The sequence below is a fragment of the Trichoderma reesei genome (assembly GCF_000167675.1).
Source record: "Trichoderma reesei QM6a unplaced genomic scaffold TRIREscaffold_17, whole genome shotgun sequence".
In the NCBI taxonomy this organism is placed as follows: domain Eukaryota; kingdom Fungi; phylum Ascomycota; class Sordariomycetes; order Hypocreales; family Hypocreaceae; genus Trichoderma; species Trichoderma reesei.
In genome coordinates this window covers 492,730-507,091 of record NW_006711164.1, presented here as the reverse complement: position 1 = coordinate 507,091, position 14,362 = coordinate 492,730, and the positions used below count along the sequence as shown (strand labels likewise).

Genomic DNA, 14,362 nt, shown 5'->3' with positions numbered 1-14,362 from the left:
TTTGGCTTGTACCTGGATACCTGGTACGAGTTATACCTACACAATCGGAGCACGTCTAGAACAATGGACTCTCCAGGGAGGCAGGCGCAGCCAATGTCGTGATGTCAGCTGAAGCTCCATCAGGCAACCTCCACTGCCCGCTTATCAACCAGAACTTACCTCGACAAAGACCAGTAATATCTTACGACGGAGTACCTACACGCCTTGTCTCGTATTGAGTACATCAGAGTAACACGGCGCGACAGTGGACTGTTCAGCGTGATGCGCGGTGCGGTACAGCCCGCCTCGTACCGTGCCTGTCCCTTCCCCTCCCTTGCCTCCCGTCTGCTCCCGCCCACACCAAACATGACGGCCCTGTCCATGCTTGGCTGCGACGGTGCTCCGTACCTGACCTGCCAGTAACCGTATTACGACACCCGTAGCTATAGCTCCGATAGTACTCGTAGTAGTACTACTACTAGTAGCAGGTAGCTGCGCAGTTACGCAAGAATGAAGCGAAGAGTCATGCACAACCTCACGCACTCGAAAGTGACACCCGTAAGCTGTGCCCTTACCCGTGCGTGTGTGTGCCCCAGACAGGCGGCGGCCCGCGGCCATGATGCAAAATCCCACGTCTTGCACCGGTTTGTACGACCTGACGTTCAATAGTCATGCAGCTCCGTCATCGCGCGCTCGAAACGGACTCGCCTCTCGTCTCGCCCTGCCTGGCCTTGCCTCGCCTTGTCTCGCTTCTGCGCCCTGCGTCGCCTTGCTCGAATATCGTCCCCAGCTAGCCTCTCTGGCCGTCGTCCTCCATCCTCGCCGAGCCGGGGAGCTCCGCATCTACGCTCTCGAGTCATAATGATAGTACGCTACCTGCACTGTACATGCGGGCTCGACTCGTCCTTTGTCTTTGCCTGAAACGCTCTGGAGCCATTGGTCAGATGTCGTTCAGCTGTGACCGAAGCAGCTCAGCAGGAGGGGAGGCCCGGGGCGGAGTGGCCAGCTCGAACAAACCTCAGCTCATGTCCGCATCAGGCTCTGGCCAATGGCGCCGCCGCCACTCGCTTTGCCATGACGGCAGTGCTCGGCGTTGGTAACAGAAACTCGACGGTGGTTGCAAGGGCAAACAAGGACGATGCCACACGCAGTCGCCTAGCACGACGACGGCCAGCTCCAGCCAGCGCCATACCCACCCGAGCCGGATCCAATAGCCAGGTACGGACCCGACAAAGACGAGAAATGGATCTGCTTTCGGTTCTCCTGGCCCCGTTTTCGCCAATCCCACGCCCCCGGGATCCCTAGCCTCATGCTCGCACCTATCCGCAACCTTGTCTGGCGGTGGTAGTGGTCAGGTAGTGCTACTCCTCCCAGCGCATTGGATGTAATACGGCCTGTACATGCCGCATGCATAACAGCCACGAGCGCACAACCGTTACGGAGCAGGCCATGTACAGGTACGACTCGTGCATCCATCCACGGACAAGGCCTCGTATGCGCCGATGCGACGCACCCCGTTGCCTTTGAGCTCTTTGCGGCTGTTCCTGCTGCTGCTGCCGCTATGTACATGGACGAGCAGCAAGACTGGCCGACAAGGGACTTCGTGCATTGCATCCGGCCGGAGCTGTCGTCGCAGCAGCAGCTCCAAGAATGGAGCGGTGGCATGCGCATTGCCTTGCCTTGTACCTTGCTTGCCCGGTATGACCACCGTCTGCGCACATCCTTGGCCTCTTGTCTGTGTCTCTCACGCGCACATCCGTCAGTCCATCCCATTCATGCCATGCCATCCATCCATCCAATCCATCCCCATCCTACCTATCAAGACCCTCCCCCCGTTGCTTGTACCTGCCACGCCGCAAATGGCGTCTCCCCAACAACGTGTGCTCCGTCCACCTACATGACGCTGCGCCCGACGTCCGGCCTTGTCGCACCCCTTACATTCTTAAAGGGACGGGGAGGCCCTGCGGCTGTTCACTTAGCTTCTTTGCCCTCCGCGTGATTCGAGTCCTTTTGGTGATAGTGTCTCCTTGCGATCCGAGGACGAGGCTTGGAGTCGTGATCCGATATCCAGCATACCTTCTCTGCACACCTCCCGCTCCTCACTCACACGCGCCACAGCCCTCATCATACGCTCATCCAGACCCTCAGCCGTCACACATCATTACGCTCACCACACGCTCAACCGCACACGCCCATACCTGCCTCCTCGCTATTACCTACATATACATACCTGACGCGCACGCGCACGCATATACATACACATCCATATCCATACCCACATCCCACATAGCCAGCCATTCATATACTACTCTCAATACGTACGGCATCGTCTCACTTGCCGTGATACCTGGTTCGCAATGATACCGGCTCGTTCGCTCCCCAGCGCCGCCGACGGCGAGGCTGATGACCAGTCCAGTTTCGACGACGACGTCTCGTCCGCCGGCGCGGGCTTCTCTCGACTGCCCGCTGAGCTTCGCCTCAAGATATGGTCCTGCTCGGTGGAGCCGCGCATCGTCATTCTGGACGATCTTGTCCATAAGCCAAAGTCGTATCCCATCCCTGTTGTTACTCGCCTAAACGCGGAGGCTCGCATCGAGACTAGAGAGGGCTACGAGCCGGTTGGCCGGGGTTCTCACATTCACTTCGCCAGAGACATACTGGTCTGTGATCCCAACATCGCTGACCAGAGCTCCAACACCCCCCTAGAGGAGCTGGCCCCGCTAGTCGAGAGGCTTGCCTTTTGGGACTGCTTCCCTGACGATGGACGCATCGAGGGGCCGAACCACTACTCCGCTTACCTGGAGAGGATGTACCCCCAGGAGCGCCCAGGCAAAGTCGAGTTTGACAAGTTTTGGTTCCCAAACTTGAAAGACCTGTGGATTGTCAAGATTGGCGAGGTGGACAGGTCCTGGATGGTCGGCGTGGACCAGAACCTGCCCTACGACGTGCGTCTGCGAAAGACTGCCCGGCAGTTCCGGTACTGGATCGATGAGAACATTGTCGAGATTGCGCCCTTGGACCTGGACGAGCCGGAAACCAAGGCCGTCCTGCGGCAAGGGCGATGTGGCAAGGAGGATTGTCAGGCGCTCAACCATGGACGGTCCAAGATGGTTTCCAAAGTCATTTTCATGGACGGCAAGTATCGTTCCATGGAAGGCTCCGAAGGCTGGCAGCGCATCCTGCCGTGGTCCACTAAGCTGGCCCAGGCCACAGAGAAGGACACTTCAGAAAACAGAATGAGATGGATCATTGTGGAGAGGATACTGACCTTTTCGCTGCGGTGGGAGGGCCCCGATGACGAGGTAGTCACCTCGGCACGACGAAAAGTACCGGAGATGCCTACACGACAGATGGTGTTTGGGACAAGATAGAAGGGGATGATATCCTTCTCTCAACCATTCTTTCTGGCAACCTACACGAATTCACCTGGCAGCAGCTCAACACGGTTTCACGGCTTTGCGCAACATAGCCCGAAAAAACAACTGCTCTTACTTGGGGCAAATTGCACGCTCAACTCGACATATTTTCACCTCTTACTTAGGGGACATCTAAGGCGGCCGCGCTCTGACGGCTCATAGTCGGTAGAAGCCCTTACGACTTTATCTGGATAACATGGACATTTCTCTCTTGTGAAGTCTGGCTCAAGAGAAAAGGCATCATTTGGTTGTGTACACGCAGGTGGTGCATCGTTGGAAGTACGGACAGAATCGCACACGATCTCAGCCAGTCGTTCATTACAGCGTTACACGGACTGCCAAAAGATGATCATCAAATTCAGTCTATTACTCAGCTACACCGTACGACACGAGGCCGGGTCAACTGTCTACCGAGGGCACCATCGTACGACCCTTGACTACGATTGTCTGATCAACTCGGTCCGGTACTACTGGGCCGGGAGACGTGATGAAAGGAGGGACTCAGCTGCTGGTCAACACAGCTCAAAAGGTTACCACGGCGACAGGTTATACGTCGTCTATGCTTGATGATTGATCGACACGATTCTGCACCAGCGAGTCAACGTTCCCCGGGTCCTATTCTGGCAATCTATCAGCTGAGGGACGAACGGGCAAAGATAAATGATGGGCTTCCGAGAATGGCAGTGTTGAGGTATTTTGATTTCTTTGCATCTTCTCCTACTGTCTATTCTACTTGGTTTGGTGTAGTCCTTTCTGTACGGGATCTTCTTCACTTGTTTGGATTCAGGGGTGGGAACGAGATTGCTTTTTTGGTGGAAAGGAGTTACTACCATCCGTTTTGCGGCATCATTGGAGTCATTGGGCAGGCAAAGGTCAGACGTGGAAGAAATTGGCAGACTAATAAGCCCTTCGCAGGGACGCAATGTACGAGTTTAATGAGATGATTATTCGACAAGGGAACTGCTTCATGGAGGATTGTTTCGTTTGTTACATGGTATTCGAGCTGCTGAGGCTGCTCAGACTGGATTGTAGGAACGTGGTGGTTGCAAAAAAGGAAAGCTAGGTCAAATTGGTATATCTACTTCTCTCTATGCATGGAACACAAAGTAATAACACAGGGTTGGATATCGGTTGCAGTGTCTCCTACTACTTCTTGCCAGCCTGCCCTTGACACACCACATTTTACCTCTTGATGGTGTTGAGCAGAGGCTCCCCCTTGTCCAATCTCTCAAGGTTCTGGAGCATCACGTCTGCTATTCTCTGGGTCAGCTTGGTAGACTGCCAGCTGATGTGTGGGGTGATGAAGACGTTGGGAGCCTTCCACAGCGGATGTCCCTGGGGCAAGGGCTCCGGATCCGTGACATCGAGAGCGGCCCCACGCAGGAGACCCTGTTCAAGGGCCTCGATCAGGGCCGGGGTGTCGACGATGGGGCCCCGCGCGACATTGATGAGGAAGGGCTTCTTCTTGCCGAGGATCTTGAACTGCTCGGCGCCAATGCAGCGTCTGGTCTGGGAGTTCATGGGCAGGCTGAGGACGACGAGGTCGAGGTCCTGGTTGAGGAACTCGTTGACGGCTTCCGGGCCGGAGCCGGAGAACCACTTTGCCGGGAAAAGGCCGTCCGGGTCGCCGGTGCCGGGGACGGTGTACTCGTGGAGCTTCTTGGACTCCGGGGTCGGTCTCGCGTTGGCGGTCTGGACGTATATCTCCATGCCGAGGGCGTTGGCGAGGCGGGCGACTTGCCGGCCGATTGAGCCGTAACCCATGATGCCCCTGATTTTTTTTGTTTTGGCTTGCGTTAGTCTTCAATCAAGAAAGGGATGCATTTTTGTTGTTGTTGTTGCTGGGTTTCGACAGGGACTTACATGCGGAGACCCACGGAGTCGGTGACGGTGCTGTCGAGGCCCCTGCTGCCCTTTATCCATTCCTCGCGTTCGGCTTGCTTTATGAAGGTTGTGAAGTAGTGAGAGTGGGTGAGCCAGGCACCAATTGCCCACTCGGCAATCTGAGGTCTAACCGTTGACGATATCACGATGTCAGCCCTGCATCTTGTACACTAACAAACAAACCAAGCTCAGGCCAAAAGACACAAGAACAGGACATGGAAGGGAGGAAGATGAAAACCCACGGGTGAACTCCGCTGGTGCAGCAAAAGGCCACATCCTTGTTCAAGAACGTCTCGTGCTCGAGCCACGAATCCCAGCCTGCGGACCCCAGCTGGACGAACCGGACGTTCTTGAGCCTCTCGGCGCGAGGCGGCCGGAAGAGCGAGGCCAGTGTGACGCCGTCCCAGACCTCGTCGGGGAGCGTCTCCCCTGGTGCGATGCGCGGGTCGCCGATGGAGACGATTTCGAAGTGGACGCGGAGCTGGGGGAAGCGCTTGGCGAGGGTGTCGAGGAAGCTTGGGGGGAGAGGGGAGGGGAAGAGGATGAGGAGCTTGTCTTTTTCTGTGATGGCCATCTTGTCTTTCGGGGTGGGAGGACTGTGGCGATGAGGATTGGTGATGATGATGGAGGAGGAGGAGGAGGAAGAAGAAGAAGGAGGAGGTTAAGGGGGGAACTATGGAGGGGGGAGTCGTCGCTCTGGCGTTTTTATTTGCTATCTCTTATTCTTATTACTCCTGGTGGAGGGAGGCTGGAGGGATATAGATTTACAGGAGGTTTCTTTGAAATCGCGTTACGTATAAGACCTAGTGAAGTTTATCGCTCGGGGCGTGAGGAGGGTGAGACGGGGAGTGAGATGACAAGAGGAACGGGCAGCTTTGGGCGGGAAACGGATCTCCGAGATGCGATAAAAATATGGAACTCGCATGTACGAGTACTACTATTACAGGTGTGAAGCTTTGCTTGTGGGGTGATCACATCATATCATGTGTATTTGTATTAATCTTCATGCTACCCCCTGTGAGTCTCTGCTGCTGCTGCTGCTGCTGCTGCTGCTGCTGCTGCTGTTGTTCGGCTTGCGGCGTTAAGTCCGAAGGGCTTTTGGCGGGAGAGCTGTGTGTGCGTATGTGTGTATCTTCCAGGAATTTCTCCTTCTGGTCTGTATATCCGGGGTTTTGCGAGGGTTGGTCTGTCAGCACTGGTTGAAGCCACTCGGCGAGCAATCCGACTATTAGTTCAGGTGATAGTACTAGGGACGAAAAAAACGGTTTGTCAAATGAAAACGAGCTTGGTCGTTATTGCACGTGTGAGCTTTTCGGCTCAGCTATATCCCGGAGGGGGCTAATTATGTTGAATCTGTATATCTGACGTTTGCTAGCGACAAGCCATGAGGAGGAGCATTGTCCGTTGCTACAATCGCGAGAGAATGTGGTACTGGGCAAAAGAAGGTACTGTATTTGACAGCAAAAGCACATTATGTCAAATGGTCTCCGCCTCTGCCATAATGGCCGCATAAACTCAGGTACAGGCGTATAATGTGTATGTACTTCCTACGTTATGTGGCGTAAGGATCCGAACGAGACGAGAGGAATCGGTTCCTTGCGGGCAAACGTTTCTGAAAATGGGAAAAAGTGCCGACGTAAGGATTCTAAAGGTTGAAGTTCGACTGCCGTTTGAGACCTTCACAGCGCGGCAGCGTTCTATATGGGCTTGTAAGATTTCCAGGTTGCCTTTGGCTGTTACCATGTAGATGGTTGTCTTCTTGTCTTCTTTTTGGGGGCTTTTTCTTTTTTAGCCCATCAACTTGATGCCTTTATGTCGTCGGTAAATAGTTTTTTTTTTTTTTTCTTTTTTGTAGAGATAGATATGTTTTGGCCTTCTATGCCTGGTGCGAGATTTGCTAAAAGATGAGACGCCTTCAGAAGCCAATAAGCCCGCCATCCTTCTGGGCTGTGAGATTTTAACCCGGAATCCTTCTCGAGCCTTATACCTCACATGAGATACCTACTCTACTATACATACCTGCTATGTCCTAAGTCCGCCCACCTCAAGCCCTACCTTTAGTCGCAAGTTGTTGGTAATCAAGTTCAGACGAGTAGTAGGTATTACTAAACAGACGAACTTATACAAATACTCTTCCACCAGATACACGTAATCATGCGCTGTTCCTCTCCTTTTCTAAGACCAACCTACCAAGTTCAGTTGGTAAGATGAAAGTGATTCCAAATGTTACACATGTATCGATGGACCAACACCCGGGGCAGACGGAGCGAAACAGCATGCTGCTTTTCTTTTCTTTTCTTTTCCTTTTTTTTTTCCTATCTGATTGTATCGGCCCGCGCCGGGGGTTCCGCGGTTGTCCGGGTCCGATTTGACCGACAGCCGTGATAGCTTGCTCTTGTTCCCGACTCTGATATCATGTGCTTCGTGCAGGGATGGGCAGTTGAAGAGGCTTCACCATGTTCCTCGATTGATTCAAAACTGTAGCAGAACCTACTCAAACAAGTTGCAGATTTGGTGCCTTCATCTATATCCTGTATCTGCAGACCAAGTAGTACAAACCCAAAAACATGATGATGATGCTCCTCCCCCTGCCCATTCCCAATCATTAAAGCTCCCCTTGCGGGTAGGTTACGTCGTGTCTGAAAATCGCCGCTTCCAGTCACGCTTTTTATATCATAGCCCTTTGCATGAAAGCATTCACCCTTAGTTCCCCCTCTTCGCATTCCGTCTTTGGCTCGAGGCCCTCGACCAGGCCCCCGTAGGCGTCTTGAACCGTACAAAACTCAAGCCAGGCGTCGACGCTGCGCCTTGTGCCCTGCTCGGCACATTCCTGCCGACGCGCTCCCAGTCGCCGTTGGTGCCGCCGTTGGTGCCCCCCTTGCGGTGTTTCTCGTCCTCTTCATCGCTGCCGCCAACGGCTGAGCCCGGCAGCATCATCGACTTGGGCTGTGACTTCTTCATGGCGCCTTGGAGAGCCGCCCAAGACTCCACCTGGCCGTTGATGGCTTCTTCAACGCAGTTGCACTCGTCTCCCGCGGGGCAAAACGTCTCGCCCGCAGCGTGCCACTCGGCAAGACAGTCCTCGTGGAACGCGCAACCGCAGGACAGACACGGCGGGAACAGAGCGTCTACAGGCTCCAGGCAGTATACGCAGCGGAGCTGGGACTGCACACGATGGCAGCGGTCGCACGTCCCCACCGCTCCGCCAACCTTGGACTCGGATGATGTGTACCGTAGAGGATCCAGCTGAATCTCGTGAACGCGGCAGATTCCCGTGACATCCAAGCCACGGCCCGATGCAGCCAGAACTTGGAGCTGGTCCTTCTTCCCCATGATGATGGGCGATGACCCTGTCTTGACATGGGTAGCATTCCCGCTCGCCCCATCGTGGAGCGTAAACGAGTCATGGAAGCTTCCCTCTGGCCCCGTAAACGGCAGCTCGTCCTTCAAGACGTTGAACTTCATGACCTCCAGTCGGGCGAGGGGCTGCCGCCACATCTGCAGCATCTCTGCATATGCATATCGGTAGTTGGCGTAAATGTGAGCACGGCTTGGCTCCAGCAAGGGCTCACTCAGCCACCCGTCATCGTCGAATATTGTCTGATCTTCCACGAACACGGACACCTTGACAGGCACCAGAGACAACAGGTCGTCGCGCCGGAATTCATCGTCGGAAACTGAATTCCTACCTTCGCTGGAATCGCCAACGGGGTAGGATGGGCCTGCGCTGGCATACCCAGTACGCGGTGTCAGCGTGTTCAGAATCATCTCTGCCGGGCTTGGCTTCTTCCTCAGCTGGCCGGCGGGCGGTGAGTTCGAACTTGCTCCCGTAAACGACCGCGGGAAGTTTGTCGAGAACGCCGAGCTTAGCCCAGTGCTGACCCTTGAAAGAGGCCGGTTGGAGGGCGATCGAGATAGCACTGTTGACGGAGGCTCTGCATCCGCGGTGAGGGGTCTCGGTTTCGACGGCGGCGTCTCGCCACATGAAAATGAGTTTGTGGCCGGTTCCCCAGCCCACATGATACCATCATCCGAGGCGTGCGAGCCAGCGTAAGGGAGCGGCGTGTGAAGAGTCCCCGGTGTCGTGACGTTCGAATGTGGTACGCCTCGACCATATATGTTCCACATAGTAGCGTCTGTGGGGAAGTAGTCCAGGGAGAAGGACGGTGCCTTCAAGGGCAGCGGCGTTTCTTGCGACGGGAGTTGCGACTCAACGTAGGCGACGCTGTCATCGGCTGAGGATTCGCTAAAGATGCATGACAGCATCGCCAGCATCTGGATGTCGGCAATCTTTTCAAAGTAGTTGAAGAGCTCCATGATAAAGTCCTTGGCAAGCGGGTGTCGACCCCATTTGACCCTACCTAGCAAGGCACCATCTCCTGGGGTGCCGCCTTGCTCGTTCTCCAGTGCGCGCGTCTTGGACACAACGTCGCGGGCAATGACAAGGATGGAGCTCCGACTCTGGTTGCTGGCCAAGACCTCGAGTGGGATCCCCTTCTTCAAGAGCAGACCCAGGTACTGCCAAACATTCATGAGATCAGTGTACCCGTACTTCTCCGCGACGCTTGCGTTATGCTTGCAGACATCTGCTCCATCCCCAAAGATGGCATACTCCTGGGCGAACTCCTTCTTGGAAGGCAGGTCTGGTCGTAGATCGTGAATGGAGATGACGTTCCGGGGTCGGGCAATCCTTCGACGGCTTGCTCCAGTACCCGTGGCAGTGCCTACTCCCGTCCCCGTGCCCGTCCCGCCGCCGCTGGATCGGATGGATCGATCCTCGCTCCAGGTCTTCCTGAGATGGCGGCTGGAATGATACCACAGGCTCATCTTGTGTATCGACGTAGACTCAGAGTCATCCGATGACGACGATGTCTCGTCTGTTTCGCCAGAGTCTGACTGATCTTCCGAAGCGGATGCCTCCTCCGTGGTGTACTTGTACCGCGGAGGAGGGTCGTGTGTGAGGCGGCCAAAGCCCGCAAAGAACGGCTCCATCCTCGGGCGGTCCTTGTTCACATCCGCACTTGTTTGGTACAGAACCCGAGCCTTTTCTTCCTTTGTTGGGAAAAAGCAAATAAGGCGGCCGTCGTGCGAAAACCGAGCGCCACAAGTGAGGGGAGGCGGGGGGATGATGAGACGGGCTGGAGTTGCGATTGCAGTATCCGCATCAGCAGGAGGCAGCTCTTGGGACATGGATGCTGACCCTCCTGCCGGGATGTCTTCTTCCTCATCGGTCGAGCTATCGTCGGCTAACCCATCAAGGTCATCATCCAGGTCGCGGACGTTTTTGAAAAAGGTGGTGCTTGATTCGAGATCAACTTCACCCAGCAAGTAGGTGAATATCACCTCCAGGCAGTTTTGCTTTCTCCGCAAAAACTGGTCAGCAAGCTCATGTAGCTCACGGTCCAGTCGTTTGCGCGTTTCTTCCGGCATGAATGAGCTCTTCTCAATCATGAATCTCGGTGCCTTGAGCTTGGGATACTCCAGGGGTATGTCAATCTTCACCTTGATGAAGATGGCTTCTCCGTCCTTCCCCCACGGACCATTAAGTGAGGCAGTCAGGCTCAAGTTATCCATGTCAATGTTATCCCACTTGACCTTTGGGATCTGGGTACTGACGCGCAAGAGCTCCTCTTGAATGGTGTCGGGCTCTCCCCATTGGTCGTCAGGGTAGCCGTGACCCATGACGCCGGAGTCCTTGGACATCAGCCGCCTAGGCCCGTCCAGGATACCCTTTCTCTTCGTGATGCTAATCCCCTTCATCCAACCGATTTGGGCCTGACTCGGATCCAGCCTCTTGCCCGATCCACTCTTGACCTTCATCGATGGCCCACGCCACGCCGGCCGCATCTGACGGCCAAATGGCGCAGAAGCTCGTGCGGCAGCCGTGAGGGCGCTCTGCCTGTGGCCTACTCCGCTTGTGCTTGTTCTGGAATCTTTCATTGTACTCGCTCGCTTGTCGAGGTTAGACCCGTCGTCAACTGTGCGAAAGGTCTTGTATGTCGCGCCTTTCCGCGTGAGGCTGATGCCGTCCTCGGCCGGTTGCCCTTTTTTGTACCCAACGGCGGCGAAGATACTGGGGTCGATGCAGTGCAATCTCAGCTCGTTGTCCGTTCCCCACGATACAAGCTGGAACTCTCGCTCGTCGATGTTGTCTTCTGTGACCCCTCCTCGGGATCTCCAGAGAAATTCCTTTGCCTGGTGGCCTCCATGGCCCGGAAACACAGCAACTGGTCTCTGCGATTTCTCGATAGTGGGGTCCTTGGACCATAGGCGCTCATACAAATACAGGTCTCCCGGCTCGTTCTGGGGCATCGCGAGGAGGCCGTGTCCAAAGGGTGTATGGCGGGCTCGCCAAACCGGATACTCGGTCTGAATCACATGTTCCAGCTCATTGCCGTCATTGCTGTAGTCCCAGAATTTTATGCTCTGATCCAGCGAGCATGTGACAAGGCCAGTCGTCTTTGTCCGATTCCAGTCCAGGCCATAAATCTTCGACGTGTGCGCCGTGATGGACTTGACAGGCTCCGACACCTTGCGCTCGTCCCAGATGCGCAACCAGCGGTCGTGCGATGAGGCTAGAATGTGCGGATCGCGACGATTATACTTGACCTGCGTGGCGCCGGCAAAGAAGTCACAAAATGTAAGTACGGGTTGGCGAGGCCGGCGCAGATCCCACCAATGCACGTAGCCATCGACAGAGCAGGTCGCCAGCAGATCGGGATGGTGGGCCGAGAAGTTGACGTCAGTGATGGCTCGGGTGTGGCCCTGAAGAGAGTGCTCAATTGCGCCAGTGCTCGAATCGTCCCGGAGATTCAAGTTCCATACCAGCGCACGGTGGTTTGCTGTCGACACAACCCAGTAGTCTCGAGCTGAGAAGGGGGACCACTGCACGTCGACTACCAGCCACGGCTGGCCAGAACCTCGAAGACGCCGCGGCGGGCTGTACGGCGAGTCCAAGTCGATGATTGCAAGGCCTTCGGGTCTATGGACAGCTGTCAGCAGCCAGCCTTCACGGCTGTTGGGCGCGTTATCGACTCACGACGCCAGAGCAATGTCCCTCCCTGAGGGCGAAATAGTGGCCGAGCCAACGACGCCCTCGACATGGATTGAGCCATCGGCCTCGAAGCTCTCGCTGTCGTACGCCGACTTGATGACCCGGCCCTTCTTGGGCGAGTCAGGCAGCTGGTCGAATGCCGGCATCGTCGTCGGTTTTCTGCTGCTGATTGATTGCGCCTCGCATGTCGCGGCTCATCTGCGAACCCTGGCCGGAGTGACGGTCGTGGTGCTGCCGACAGCTACAAGCAGCTCGCATTATCCATTCGACGTCATATCACAGGCGCGCAATGGGCCGTGCCGTTGGTTGTGTGTCGTGAGAGCAAATCCGGTCCTTGAAAGCCGTGAGATGCTGCTGAGATGGTGGTTGAATTGGGCTGAGGGCGCGCTCTGCTGCTTTGAGAGCTAAGGTACCTGAGGTAAGGCAAGGTAAGGGTGTCGGCGCTCCATGTACCCTGCAAGTCACTGCGCTAGTGGTTCGAGCTGCGCCGGTACCTGAGCTAGACTTTCCCCCTCTGTACGGTCCCATCAAGGTTGCTGGTATCACACGACGCCAGCGATTGCACGGATTCCTCAAGTGACAAGGAAGCACATCAAATTGTCATTGTCAGGTATATATCGGACATATATTCCAACTGCCTAAAAGCAGTCATATATAGAGACAGATGCTATAATGGAAATATGCAATTTGGGAGATTTTGTACATGTCTGATGACTCAAACCCAGTAAATCAACGTCAAGCAGCCATAAGCCGTGAATCTGACTCTGGTTCTCCTGCCCTGTATCCGCGGTCACTGTATCGCAAACAGCCCCTCTGCTGGCTTGCCTGCCTTGCCGGCCTTTTTTGTTCGTCAACTGTCGCATGCCCCGCCTCATACTTCTACCACTTCTACCCTGCACAACTCAGCCTTTGCACCGAAACCAGCGACAAAAACCGCGATCTCTGTCGTCAGCAGCAATAGAGCAGCTGGACTACTATTCTTTCTCCACTCCTCTGTCACCCATCCAGAGCTGCGCGGCTACCATAGCGGCAAGACCACTTCAAGATGGCCCTCCCAAAGCGCATCATCAAGGAAACAGAGCGCCTCATGGCCGAGCCGTGAGCCCCTCCACCAGACGCTCCGGCCTGGCCGTATACGCTGACCATCTCGCCGTCCACAGAGTTCCTGGCATCAGCGCAGTGCCTCACGAAGATAACCTGCGGTATTTCGATGTCGAGATCCACGGCCCCGCGTCGTCACCATACGAAGGTACATAGATCAGCCCTCTACCTAGTACTATTAGAAACGATGTCGCAAAACGGAAGCACCAGGGTTTCTAACTCGGATGCAAAAGGCGGCATTTTCAAGCTCGAGCTCTTCCTCCCAGACGACTACCCCATGACTCCGCCCAAGATTCGATTCCTCACCAAGATCTTCCACCCGAACGTTGACAAGCTGGGTCGCATCTGCCTGGACGTGTTGAAGAGTAGGTTTTTTTTTGCCGGAAGCTGGCGAGGGCGAGCCCCGACGTTTCCGACGACCAAAAGTATGAGGCTTACACAAGCACACAGACAACTGGTCGCCTGCGCTGCAGATCCGGACGATTCTGCTCTCTATCCAGGCCCTCCTCGGCGCCCCCAACCCCGATGACCCCCTCGCTCCCGATGTCGCCAAGAGCTGGAAGGAGGACGAGGCGGCGGCCATCGCAACGGCGAGGGAGTGGACACAGAAGTACGCGAAGCCATAGACGTAGAGGCCGCGCATAAGAAGGAGGACATCCCAAAAAAGAAAAAGAGAGACTTATACGCATATATCCCCAAAGACCTGCAACGACAGGGTTTACGGGGATATGGAGCATTCTTATGGTAGGAGTTGAGAGATTTTCCCTTTTCCCATTCAGTTCATTTTTCTTTCATTGGCTCGGTTTCACTTTATGTTCTAGAAGACTCGAGTTTGTTTCGGGATGAGCAATGACACTACCTTTTACTGGCAGCGGTTTCATGGTGTATGTTTTAGATAATTATGTCTGGTCTTGGTAGGCATATCGCT

At 55.2% G+C, this 14,362-nt stretch overlaps 4 protein-coding genes across 4 annotated transcripts; 2 read left to right on the top strand and 2 right to left on the bottom strand.

The window, feature by feature from the left end:
* Positions 1-2,336: 2,336 nt before the first annotated feature.
* TRIREDRAFT_65949 (uncharacterized protein) lies at positions 2,337-3,350 on the top strand (the record flags this gene model as incomplete). The annotated part of the gene is made up of 1 exon (XM_006967484.1): positions 2,337-3,350. One exon carries the CDS (start codon positions 2,337-2,339, stop codon positions 3,348-3,350), a length of 1,014 nt encoding a protein of 337 aa, XP_006967546.1.
* Positions 3,351-4,577: 1,227 nt separating this feature from the next.
* TRIREDRAFT_65883 (uncharacterized protein) lies at positions 4,578-5,853 on the bottom strand (the record flags this gene model as incomplete). Its single annotated transcript, XM_006967380.1, has 3 exons — positions 4,578-5,166; positions 5,259-5,405; positions 5,522-5,853. 3 exons carry the CDS (start codon positions 5,851-5,853, stop codon positions 4,578-4,580), a joined length of 1,068 nt encoding a protein of 355 aa, XP_006967442.1.
* A 2,129-nt stretch (positions 5,854-7,982) lies between these two features.
* TRIREDRAFT_65977 (uncharacterized protein) lies at positions 7,983-12,479 on the bottom strand (the record flags this gene model as incomplete). The annotated part of the gene is made up of 2 exons (XM_006967379.1): positions 7,983-12,261; positions 12,319-12,479. The coding sequence occupies 2 exons, from the start codon at positions 12,477-12,479 to the stop codon at positions 7,983-7,985; spliced, it is 4,440 nt and encodes a 1,479-aa protein (XP_006967441.1).
* Positions 12,480-13,378: 899 nt separating this feature from the next.
* Positions 13,379-14,286, top strand: TRIREDRAFT_22891 (uncharacterized protein; the record flags this gene model as incomplete). The annotated part of the gene is made up of 4 exons (XM_006967309.1): positions 13,379-13,431; positions 13,494-13,582; positions 13,668-13,799; positions 13,885-14,286. 4 exons carry the CDS (start codon positions 13,379-13,381, stop codon positions 14,058-14,060), a joined length of 450 nt encoding a protein of 149 aa, XP_006967371.1. The 3' UTR covers positions 14,061-14,286.
* Between the last annotated feature and the right edge of the window lie 76 nt (positions 14,287-14,362).